Source organism: Narcine bancroftii, chromosome 2, assembly GCF_036971445.1.
Source record: "Narcine bancroftii isolate sNarBan1 chromosome 2, sNarBan1.hap1, whole genome shotgun sequence".
NCBI classification, from domain to species: domain Eukaryota; kingdom Metazoa; phylum Chordata; class Chondrichthyes; order Torpediniformes; family Narcinidae; genus Narcine; species Narcine bancroftii.
The window spans coordinates 14,681,887-14,694,593 of NC_091470.1; the positions used below are offsets into that span (position 1 = coordinate 14,681,887).

The 12,707-nt window shown below is 49.7% G+C and overlaps 1 protein-coding gene across 1 annotated transcript in view; it reads right to left on the bottom strand.

The window, feature by feature from the left end:
• Positions 1-1,066: 1,066 nt before the first annotated feature.
• The window catches only part of kcnk13a (potassium channel, subfamily K, member 13a), a 33,491-nt gene continuing 21,850 nt past the window's right edge, over positions 1,067-12,707 (bottom strand). The window contains exon 2 of the mRNA XM_069915226.1: positions 1,067-2,272. Within this exon, the coding sequence (XP_069771327.1) occupies positions 1,386-2,272 (887 nt within the window). The 3' untranslated portion in view covers positions 1,067-1,385. The remainder of the gene's footprint in view (positions 2,273-12,707) is intronic.

Sequence of the window (12,707 nt, forward strand, 5' to 3'; positions counted from 1 at the left end):
GTAAGCACAGCAGGAGGAGCCAGATGGAGAACCTAAAGCCAAGTGTAATTGCTAGAGGAATTCAGCAGGTCACACAGTGCCAATGGGGAGAAAACGAATGGTCGGTGTCTTGAGCTACTGAAACTCGTTTATTTTTCATGCACTATCTGCAGGAGTGAATATTTATCCACCCTTTAATACAGCATGGATGCAGGCCCTTCAGCCCAACTTGCCCACCGTGTCCCAACCACACACGTCCCACCTACCTGCGATTGGCTGATATCCCACCAAACCTCCCCTGTCAGCATTTATTATCTTCTTCTGTTGTGATCATTTAATTTACACGATTGTTGTTGGTGAATCTTTACGGGCAGTCCGGTTAACCCAGTGGTTCTCAACCTTTTCCTTCCCACTCACATCCCACTTTAAGTAATCCCTAGGCCATCGGTGCCTCTGTGATTAGTAAGGGATTGCTTAAGATGGGATGTGAGTGGGAAGGGAAGGTTAAGAATCACTGCTCTAGACCTAATTGTTACTGAAATATTTTGCTTGGGAAACATTGTCATTGGTCCATTTCCTTCGGAGTAATGAAACTGTGCACATAACGAGTCAATTAGGGACGATTAGCAATCCCTTACTAATCAAAGACCACCGATGGCCTAGGGATTACTTAAAGTGGGATGTGAGTGGAAAGAAAAGGGTTGAAAACCACTGGGTTAGCGCAACGCTATTACAGCACTGGTGACCCAGGTTCGAATCTGCTGCTGTCTGCACGTTCTCTCTGCATCTGGGTGGGTTTTCCCCGAGTGCTCTGGTTTCCTCCCACCCTTCAAAACATGGTGTCAATGGGTGCTGTGGGTTTCAATGTCTGGAATCGGCTTCCATCGCCTTGTAAATATTTTAATTTTTTTAAAAAAGATTTGACGTACACCATGGTAACAGGGCCTACAGGTCCACAAGCTGAATGATAAAAAGTAGGAATGTTGGGGCGTCTGTACGTTGTACTTAGTATATGACAATAACCTCTCAGCTCATCTCAATATTAATGAGGCTCTGTATCTGAATCACAAAAGGATAAAGCAGTGCAGAGTGTCCAACACCTTGTGAATACTCCTTTATTACCCAGAACCAGATCTGTAGCCTGGTTCCTAACCATCTGAGGTTTGGCACAGGGAGTGTGACAAAGGACACCTCATACCCACAAGGCCACAATTAATGGGTGCCACCACAACAGAGATAGGACAGAGGGGTACGGCGTCTCAAGACACGTGTCCTTTTAACCCCGGGGCCACAGCTCCAAGGTCAGGGGTGACAGATCAAACTTGATGGTCAAGAAAGTTCTTCCATGACGATTTCTGTGGTCGGGGAAACTCAGCCGTCCCAAAGGGGTCAACGCTTTGGCAGGTTCACCTGTCCACGCTGGTCTCTGCCAGCCTATTGTTCATGACGCCAAGTGCCCCGACGCCCTCGCTGAAGCCGTTGGCTCGGGGTGGACTGCCCGGCCTGGGGTACCCGCTCGAAGTCTCCAGCAGCTGCTTCTGCATGATGGCCAGTGAGACCTTGTTGGCAGCCAAGAAGTCCCGGATGGAGATCATCTCACCGGACTGCCTCCTGCCGTCTGCCACCCCGCTCTCGTGCAGAGTGTCTGCCTCGACGGAGACCGTGCGCTGGGTGCAAGGCAACACAGCACTACAACCTGATGGAAGAAGCTTCTGCCGGCACCGGTAGCAACATCGGCACTCCAACCACCTCAAGGTGCAGTTGAGGAACTGCTTGATGACGATGGATATGACGTTGAACAGAGAATAAATGCAGCACACCCCCATTAGGATGAAGAGGAAGTTGGCAAAGCGGTAGAATCCCTGGTGGTCATACCTCATGTTCTGGCTGCTGACCAGGTCACCGAAACCGATGGTGCTAAAGGCTACAAAGCAGAAGTAGATGGAGTCCATGTAGCTCCAGCCCTCGATGGAGGTGTACATTGCCGACGCACAGCAGGAGATGGTGAGGGCGGCTAGGCCCAGGATCAGCATTACTTGGTAGACGGAGGGCTTCCATCCAGCCAGACTGTCTGACTGTGTCTTGGCCCCGGGCTCCTGGCAGTCCAGCTGGGGCCTCACCCCTCTCCGCCTCAGCTGCCTCTCATGGCAGGTCTTGAGCACATAGGCCAGCAGCGTGATCAGCCGCTCCAGGAAGAGGTTGAAGAAGAGGATGGTGGCCGCGCAGCCCAACAGGCCATAGAAGATCAGGAAGATCTTGCCGCCCGCTGTGGCTGGTGTCGTCATCCCGAAACCTGGAACAAGACGTGAGGGAGGAAACGAGACAGTTACAGCTCGGTGTGGGGAATGGGGTAGACCGCTGTCAGAGGGGTGGCGCGACTCAGCAGGTCAGGCAGCATCCGTAGGGGAAGGAGCCGCGAGTCGACGATCCGGGGTTGGACCCTGCAGCAGGACTGGGAGGGGACAGGTAGGGTTGACTGTGTGGAGCGGAGTGGGGACAGGGAGGGGAGATGGAGGCTGGGAGGTGATAGGTAGATCCAGGTGGGGAAGGGATGATAGACAGATGGAGCAAAGTGGGGACTCTCTGAATCATCTCCCACTCCCCACCCCCCCCCCCCCCCCCCACCAAGCATGGTGAACTTCAACCTCCAGTACTTAAACTTCACGGGAAGACTTTATGACATTTTATCAGTCAGAGATTAGATCAGAGGAAGCTAGAAGATAACTTATTGCGCTCAATGAGCTGAAGCTCACCAGCTCCTTCACAAGATTGCTTTGGAGTGATTAGACCTTGTTTTCAGTAGCAAATTGCCTCAGACGTCATGGTACATGCAAGACCTGAGGGCAAGGCACTCTGCACTCCTTCCGTGATGATTAAACGGGTGCTTCATGCATTAAGTAGTTTGCTCCATTATACAGCACTGCAATGGCTGGGAGCCGTACACAGAGCAGAGGCTTTCAGCTCAGTAATGAGTTCTCATGAAGAGCTGGCACGCAATGTCATTACCATTCATCTTAGCCATGGTTCTGCCTACTGGATGGCAGTGACCAATCGGGCTGGAGCTCCCCACCCCCCCATCTCCCCTCGCTCCAAACTCGTGATCAGACTTTTCCTGCACAGACCAGACAACCCTTGGTCTCCTCCCCACCGGAGACACCCCACCCCTTTGCCTCATGAAACCCAACCACATACTGGTTGGAGCACACAGGAGGCTGCAGATGCCAGAATCTGGGGTGGAAAAGAACACTCTGCTGGAGGAACTTAGCAGGCCGAGCAGCATCAGCGGGACGGAAGGAACGGTCAACATTCCGGGCCAGAACTCTTCATCAAGACTCGATGAATAGTTTGGACCCGACAGGACGGCAGTTTTTCCTTCAGCAGATCGTTTCTTTCTCATTTTTCCATTCTGAGTTTTCTCTCTCCACAGATGCTGACTGACCTGTTGAGTATCCCAGCATTTTCAGCCTTTAGTTGATTTGCTTTTCTCAGTGCGAACTAGATCCAACAGTTGGCATTCTGGGCCAATCCTGTTTGCCTGCATATGGCCCATAAGCCCTTCCTACCCATAAATCTGTCCCAGAGGCTCTTACTTGGAATATTGTGTTCAGTTCTGGTAACCACATTACAGGAAGGATGTGGAAGCTATGGAGAGGGGGCAGAGAAGACTTATCAGGACGTTGCTTGGATTGGAAAATATGTCTTAAGAGGCAAGATTAATAGACTGAGGGTTTTTCTCTACGGAGAGTTGAAGGACAAGAGGAAACTTAACAGAGGTCCACAAGATTATGAAAAGCATTTCCCCAGGTAGCAAACACCAGAGAACAAGGTGGGGGGAGGAACGCTTAGGGGAGATGACGGGTAATTTGTTTTTACATTGAGAGTTGTGGGTGCCTGGATGGCATTGCCAAGGGTGGTTGTGGAGGATACAATAGGAGCTTTTAAAAAAAACTCTTGAAACAGGCACATGGATAGAAGAGAAATAGAGTGTTATGGGTGTGAGGTAGGGAAGGGTTAGTTTGTTGGGTAGGTTTCGTGAGCTGAAGGGCCTGTAATATGTTCTACATATTTTTGGTTATATCCCCAGCTTCCTCTGCAGCTTGTTCCAGATACGGACCACTCTCTAAGCACCCATCAGGTCCCTCTTAACTCTATCCCCTCAACCCTATTCCCTGGAGGTTTGGGAAATAGACTATCAGTGATAATTTTCACCGATTCCTCATGACTTTATAGATATAGCATCAGAATTTATTTATTGTCATGAACAAATTAAGAAATTGAATGTTTTGCAGTAGCAATCACAGTCCAAAGTTTTCTATAAACCACCTTACAAAAATAAATAAAAAAGTGCACAGAAAGTCAGGGTAAGAAAGTGTCTTTGGTTCATTGATTATTCAGGAATCTGATGGCAGCGGGGAAGAAGCCGTCCTTGTGCCACTAAGTGCTCGTCTTTAGTCTCCTGTACCTTTTCCCCGATGGCAGCAGAGTGAAGAGAGCAGGGCCTGGGTGGTGGGGGTCTTTGAGGATAGAAGCTGCTTTCTTAAGACACCACCTCATGTAGATGTCTTCGATGGAGTGAAGTCTGGTTGGTGCCTGTCGCAGGCTGAGTTAACAAGCCTCTGGAGTTTTTTTTGGTGTCCTGAGTGTTGGCGCCCTCAGCCCCTCATATCAACTCCTCAGCCTGGGAATAAGGACCTAGCCTATCTAACCTTTCCCTATGGTTCACACTGCCTAATTCTGGCAACATTCAGATGCCACAGGATGTAGTGGAGGCAGATATTATTATTACGTTTAAAGGCCTTTGGACAGGTACGTGGATAGGAAAGGAGGAGAAAGTGGGAGAGAGAATGGGAGGAGGGAGAGGGGGAGTGGGAGAGGCATTAAGCTAGCAAATGGGATTAGCATAGAAGGGTATCATGGTGTACAAAGATGATATGGGTAAAAGGGTCCTGGTTATGTGCTGTGTGGTTCCATCATTATTCATTTGTCACATTATACCTGGTACAGTGAGAAGGGGTCTTCAATATATTGTACAGGCATGAGATAGATCAGCCTGTTGAGTGATGTCACAACACCCTTGCACTCATTTTTAGCAAAACTAAGGAAACAGTTGTGGACTTCAGGAAGGGAAAACCAGGAGAACACACACCAGACCTCATTGAGGGGTCAGCAGTGAACTTCAAATTCTTGAGTGTCACCATCTCTTGAGATCTATCCTGGGGCCTCCAAGTTGATGCAATCATGAAGAAGGCTCGCCAGTGGCTACACTTCATTAGGAGTTTGGGGAGATTTAATGCATCACCAAAGGTTCAAGCAAATTTGTCCAGGTGTTCCATGGAGAGCAGTCCGACCGGTTACATCACTGTCTGGTACAGAGGTGCCAAGGCACAGGGAAAGGCTACAGAGGGTTGTAAACTTGGTTAGCACCGTCATGGGCAATAATCCCATCGAGGACATCTTTAAGAAGCAGTGTCTCAAGAAAGCAGGTTCTCTCCACCCAGGCCAGGCCCTTTTCTCGCCTCCTCCATCAAGGAGGTGGTACAGGAGCCTGCAGATGAACACACAGTGGTACAGAAACAAATGGTTTCTTTCCCTCTGCCATTATATTTCTGAATGGACAATGAACCTACAGACACGACCTCACTTTTATCTCTTTTTTTTTTGCACAAATTATTTATTTTTAAAATGTTGTATTTACAGAACTGTAATTTATAGCCACTTTCCACTGATAATACACAATCCTGCTGCCGCAAAGCAACAAATTTCATCTCTGAGAGGCATGGATAAGGTGGCACATTTTTACTGATGGCAATGGCCAACACCAGAGGGCATCTGTTCATGGTGAGGGGAGACATCAGGGATACATTTTCTTTGCACAGAAAGTTGAGGGTGCCTGGAATGCATTGCCCGGGGTGGTGGTGAAGGCTGGAACAATTGGGTTATTCAAGAGACTCTTAGAAAGGCACATGGATGCAAAAAAAAAAGAGGGTTATGAGACAGAGAAGGTTTAGTTTATTTTTGGTAGGTATCTATGGGTACGCACGACATCTTGGGCTGAAGGGCCTGTACGGTGCTGTAATGTCCTATGCCACACCAAAGCTTCACGAGCTCTCACAGGGAATTTTTTTTTACGTGGTCAAAGACATCAGCATTGTGCTGGTTTAGAAATAGCTCGGAGCACACAGAATCAGAGGAGATGTCCCTTTTCACAGAATGTGCAGGAGTCGGCCATCCGGCCCGTTGAGTTTGTTCCGCCATTCAATAAGGTCATAGCTGATCTGTGGGTGGACTCGGTTCCACCACCTGCCCTTTCCCCATAACCCTGAATTCCCCGGCTATGCAATAATCTATCCAACTGTGTCTGAAATACTTTTAACGTGGAGGATTGAAGAGCTGGCGGGTTCTCCCCATCACCTTTTCTCCGGATGCTCTGGTTTCCTTCCTCCAAAAGCATACAGGGTCAGTAGGCGAATGGGGTGTGATTGGGCGGGGAGGATTTCAAGGGTCTTCAACTGTGCTGTATTGTAAAAATAAAAATCGTCATCAGGTCGGGCAGCGTCCGTGGTGGGAGGGAGCTAATGAGGGTTTCAGGGTGATCATGTAGACTGCTGCCTGCCTTGTAGCATTTCCTGTTTTTGGCTGTTTTAATGATGGAAACTAAGAGATAAAATGGATTAATGTAGATGTAAATCAAGTGGATATAAACAAGCTGATTCTGTGCCCTGCATTCCACTGATCTTTCTGCTCAAGATGTTGCCATGCTCACTCGTTTATAATATTCCCAGCAGAAGATCTCATGGACAAACACCGGTGTCTTCATCATAATCTTATTTCCAAGAAGGAACCGCTGAAATTTCAGGTTTCCCTGAGGACTGCACTGAAGTGTCCCTCTATTTTAAATTTAAATGTAGACATGCAGCACTGCAACGGGCCCTTCTGGCCCACGAGCCCATGCACCCAACTGATCCCAGTACACTTTGAACAGTGGGAGGACACCGGAGCCCCCAGGGGAAAACCCACTCAGACATGGAGAGAATGCACAAATACTCCTTACTGACAGCGCGGATTCGAACCCCGGTGTCGATTACTGGCACTGTAAAGGTGTTGTGCTGATCACAACGCCCACTGTGCCGCCCAATCACGGGTACTGGGCCCTGAAGTAGGACTTGATGCACCAACATCTAGCTTGGAGCCACCACTGGCGAGAATATAAATAGCAGTCGGCCATGCTCTGCACTCAGCAAGACCTTGATCGTCCTCCCACGTGTTGCCTCGAATTACCAGGGATATAAAGGAAGAGAGACTATTTCCATTGGAGACAGGATCAAGCACTAAGGGACACAGCATGAAGGGAAGTGAGGAAATTCTTTTGATGCAGTGGTGAGACCTAGAGTTAACTGTAACATTCAAAATGGAGCTAATGCAAAATAGGGTTGTGGGAACAGGGCGAGGGAGTGGCTGGGACTGAATTGACCTGATGCAGAAGTCAATGTAAGGGTTTTTACCAGGATGTTGCCTGGATTGGAGGACAAGTCTTATAAGACCATAAGACATAGCAGTAGAAATAGGCTATTCAGCCCATCGAGTCCTCCCCGCTATTTAATTATGAGCTGATTCATTCTCTCACTCAGCTCCACTGCCCGGCCTTCTCCCCATAACCTTTAACACCCTGGCTAATCAAGAACCTATAAATCTCTGTCTTAAATACACCCAATGATCTGGCCTCCACAACCACCTGTGGCAACAAATTCCAGAGATTTACCACCCTTTGGCTGAAGAAATTCCTCCGCATCTCTGTTCTAAGTGGACGGTCTTCAATCCTGAAGTTGTGTCTTCTTGTCCTGGACTCTCCCACTATGGGAAACAACCTTTCTACATCGACTCTGTCCCCACATCTTTCAACATTCAAAATGTTTCGATGTGATTCCCTCCCTCATTCTTCTAAATTCCAACAAGAACAAGTACAGGCCAAAAGCTGACAAACGCTCCTCGTATGATAACCATTTAATTCCTGGAACCTTCTCTAATGTCAGCACATCCTTTCTTCAATGAGAACCCCCAAATCTGCTCCCAATACTCCAAGTGCCGTATAAAGCCTCAACATCACATCCCTGCTCTTATATTCGATTCCTCTTGAAACGGACACCAGCATTGAATTTGCCTTTTCAACATTGACGCAATCTGCAAGTTTACCTTCAGGCCACTTTGCCAGAGGACTTCAGGACCCTTTGCATCTTGGAATTTTCAATGATCTCCCCATTTAAAAAAATAGTCTGCCCGTTTATTTTTTTTCGACGAAACTTTCCAACATTCTATATCATTTGCCACTTCTCTCCTCATCTGTCTAAGTCCTCTCTGTTTCTTCAACACCACCTGCTCCTTTACCTACCTTCATTTTATCTTCAAATTTAGCCTCATTCCATCATCCAAATCATTAATCTACAACATAAAAATGGAGAAATAATACTTCATATTCTATCTCTGCAAACCCCAACCAGACAGTGTCAATATCAACTTCTCAAAGTCCTGTAACCCCCACCCACCAGTCTCTCTCTGCCCCATCCCTCTGTCTCCATTCCTCCAGTTTCCCACCTTTCCCGTCAGAGAGCTACCCTTGACCATTCTCAGCTTCTACTCTCCCACTTCTTAAGCATTTTTTAAAAGCCATACAGCACCAGCCCACGCTGCCCAATTAACCTATAAACCCTGGTACGTTTTTGAACGGTGGGAGAAAAACCAGAGCCCCCCCCCGGGGAAAAACCCGAGAAGAGCACAACTCCTTAGAGACAGCGTGGAATTCGAACCCCGGTCCCAATCGCTGGTGCCATTAACAGTGAAGCGCTAACTGTGCCGCCCTGCATTCCTTCCCCTTCCTCCCTCCCTCCCCACCTTCTTACTCAGCCGGATTGCCAACGTTCCTGATGACGGACTCAGGTGGGAAACGCTGACTGCTGTTTGCTTGCTTCGGATGCTGCGTGACCTGCTGAGTGCATTTTTTGTGCACTGCACTAGACCCCAGCGTCTGAAGGTTTCATTAAAGCACCTTTCGATGAAGCCACTTTGACTGAGCTCGGGCTTTTCTCTTTGGAGTGAAGGATGAGAGGTGCCTCAATAGAGCTTCTTGAGATTATGAGATGCAGGGATAGAATAGACAGCCTTTTCCCCCAGGCCACAGTATCAAATACCAGAGGAAACTGTTTAAGGTGAGTGGAGAAAAGTTCAGGGGAGACGTCAGAAGTTTTTTTTATATATAATGAAAGTGGAATGTACGTGGAATCCACTGACCAGGGAAGTGGTGGAGGCTGGTACAGGCAGGGAAGGGTTAGATTGTTGTGGAGTTGGCACAGCATTGTGGGCTGTGCTGGAATGTTCTTTGCTCTATAATTCCACGGGCCATATTGCTTCTCATAATGAGTGACTGATCTCTGATGCAGAGAGAGAGAAGAGCTGATCCTTTTGCTCAGAACCTGTGTTTTAAGGTTGTCCATCTGATCTGTTACAAAATAGAGAGAGCGCAGAAGACACTCAGCAGATCAAGCAGCAGGCTACAGGGAGAGACGCAAACACAGAGAACACTTGTAAAACAAGTCTGCAGACACCCTGACTGAAGTAAAAACACGAAGGTGGGAAAACTCCACTGGTCAAACAGTGTCCTTTATGTAGCAAAGATAAAGATACATCACCAACGTTTCTAGCCTGAGCCCTTCACCAAGGTATGAGCAGAGTCGGCTGGCGCCCAAACAAAATGGTGGAGGTGGGGGAGGCAGGGTGAGGAGCATGGTCTCACAGGGAGGTGGTGATAGGTGGATAAGAGAGGGAGGGTTTTAGAAGAACAGCTCTCAAAAATTTCACCATGCTTTCTTTTTAGAGTCAGGAGGAAGAGGGAATCTGAAGAATATTTTATCCAGAGGATGATTGAAATCTGGAATGCACTAGTTGAGTGGGTGCTGAAGGCAGGTACTCTCAAACAACCATTCTGTTTGGGCTCCTGCCGACACTTCGCTCATACCTTGGTGAAGGGCTCAGGCTTGAAACGTTGGTCATGCATATATAAAGGACACAGTTTGACCTGCGCTGTATTTTTACACAGTTAACACTTCCCTGCAATGACCTTCATCAGAAAGGTTATCCATTGCTCCCTCCACCGATGCCATCATCACCAGTGTCTTGCTGCTTCACGAGGTTTGTCAGTAGCCTAACCTACCTTGATTTATAGTCTCACATCCTGGCTTGACCCATTAATTTCTACAGATGATGATCATTAAACAAAATGCATCTTTCTACTGTGAGGCCTTGCCCAGCACAAACTTGCAATACACAAACATGCTGGAAAAACTCAGCAGGTCATGCAGCATTCAGAGAAAGTAAAGGGTAATCAATGTTTTGGGTCTCAACCATCTGAAACCTTCCATGCGAGCTACCAGGCAGCGTTCACAAGTGTTTTTCTGGTCTATGCTGCCACAACTTCGGGTGATGTTTTATAACTGAAAATAACACATTTGTGTGGTAAACCACTGCTGCTGGACACATCTACCGAGACCAATCCTACCCACAGACCCTTGCAGGCTCCCCATTTCACTCTGCCTTTCATCAGTCAATGAGGTTGACAGTTGTCTATAGTTAATAAAAGCCAATCAGTTTCACAACTTCAGCCATTTGTGATTTCTGATGGTCCATCAACTTGTTTGCAGTTAAGTGAGGAAGTCTGCAGATACTGGGGTCGAGGGCCACACACAATTCATCTTTGTCTTCCACCCTCTACATTCTACACGTGTTATGTCTTCCACCCTCCCTCCTGTATCCACCTATTTACCTTGGCTGCTCCCCCTGCCCCTTCCTCCCCCTCTCCTCACACCCCACCCACCCCACCTTCTTAATCAGGCACCTGCCTGTTATTCATGATTCCTTGACGAAGGGCCCTGGCCTGAAATGCTGGTCACCCTTTACTCCATAAGTACGCTGCGTAACCTGCTGAGTTTATCCAGCACTTTGCGGCATTGCATGTTTGTTTGAATTTAGTGAGCATGGCGGGGGGGGGGAGGGAGAGGAAAAGAGAGAGAGATAGTAAGTAGAGAGTCAGATAAAGAGAGAGAGAGAGCTTGACAGAAAGAGAGAGAGACAGAGATTGACAGAGAAGGGCAGAGAGAGAGAGAGAGAAGGGCCGAGAGAGGGAAGGGCCGAGAGAGGGAAGGGCCGAGAGAGGGAAGGGCCGAGAGAGGGAAGGGCCGAGAGAGGGAAGGGCCGAGAGAGGGAAGGGCCGAGAGAGGGAAGGGCCGAGAGAGGGAAGGGCCGAGAGAGGGAAGGGCCGAGAGAGGGAAGGGCCGAGAGAGGGAAGGGCCGAGAGAGGGAAGGGCCGAGAGAGGGAAGGGCCGAGAGAGGGAAGGGCCGAGAGAGGGAAGGGCCGAGAGAGGGAAGGGCCGAGAGAGGGAAGGGCCGAGAGAGGGAAGGGCCGAGAGAGGGAAGGGCCGAGAGAGGGAAGGGCCGAGAGAGGGAAGGGCCGAGAGAGGGAAGGGCCGAGAGAGGGAAGGGCCGAGAGAGGGAAGGGCCGAGAGAGGGAAGGGCCGAGAGAGGGAAGGGCCGAGAGAGGGAAGGGCCGAGAGAGGGAAGGGCCGAGAGAGGGAAGGGCCGAGAGAGGGAAGGGCCGAGAGAGGGAAGGGCCGAGAGAGGGAAGGGCCGAGAGAGGGAAGGGCCGAGAGAGGGAAGGGCCGAGAGAGGGAAGGGCCGAGAGAGGGAAGGGCCGAGAGAGGGAAGGGCCGAGAGAGGGAAGGGCCGAGAGAGGGAAGGGCCGAGAGAGGGAAGGGCCGAGAGAGGGAAGGGCCGAGAGAGGGAAGGGCCGAGAGAGGGAAGGGCCGAGAGAGGGAAGGGCCGAGAGAGGGAAGGGCCGAGAGAGGGAAGGGCCGAGAGAGGGAAGGGCCGAGAGAGGGAAGGGCCGAGAGAGGGAAGGGCCGAGAGAGGGAAGGGCCGAGAGAGGGAAGGGCCGAGAGAGGGAAGGGCCGAGAGAGGGAAGGGCCGAGAGAGGGAAGGGCCGAGAGAGGGAAGGGCCGAGAGAGGGAAGGGCCGAGAGAGGGAAGGTCCGAGAGAGGGAAGGTCCGAGAGAGGGAAGGGCCGAGAGAGGGAAGGGCCGAGAGAGGGAAGGGCCGAGAGAGGGAAGGGCCGAGAGAGGGAAGGGCCGAGAGAGGGAAGGGCTGAGAGAGGACAGAGAGAGAGAGGACTGAGAGAGAGAGAGAGGACTGAGAGAGAGAGGAAGGGAAAGAGAATCATATGGAACAGGAAAAGGCTCTTCAGCCCAACTTGTCCATGCTGCCGAGGAGCCTCTCTGAGCTACTCCCAAATGCCTGCAAGGGAGGGAGTGAGGGGAGGAGGGGTGGTAGACAAAGAAGGACAAGGAGATAGAAGAAGAGAGAGGGAGATGAGGAGAGTAAGAAGGGCAGGGAAACAGAGAGATAGATGGGAGAGGGTGGCAGAAAAAAGATGCATTCAGATGTGAGGGAGGGATGGGAGAGGGATTGGGAGAGTGAGGGAGATGGGAGGGAGAGAGGTTGGGGTGGACAGAAAGCAGAAGGTGTGAGAGAGAGGTGGCGGGAGTGAAGAGAGATAGGAGTGGAAAAGTTGAGAGAATTGTGTAGAGAGGTTAGAGAGAAAAGGGAGAAAGAGAAAGAGAGTGGAAAAGGGAAGAGAATGTTGGTGAGATAGAGTGATAGGAAATGAGGGAGAGAGAGGTGGGAAAAAAA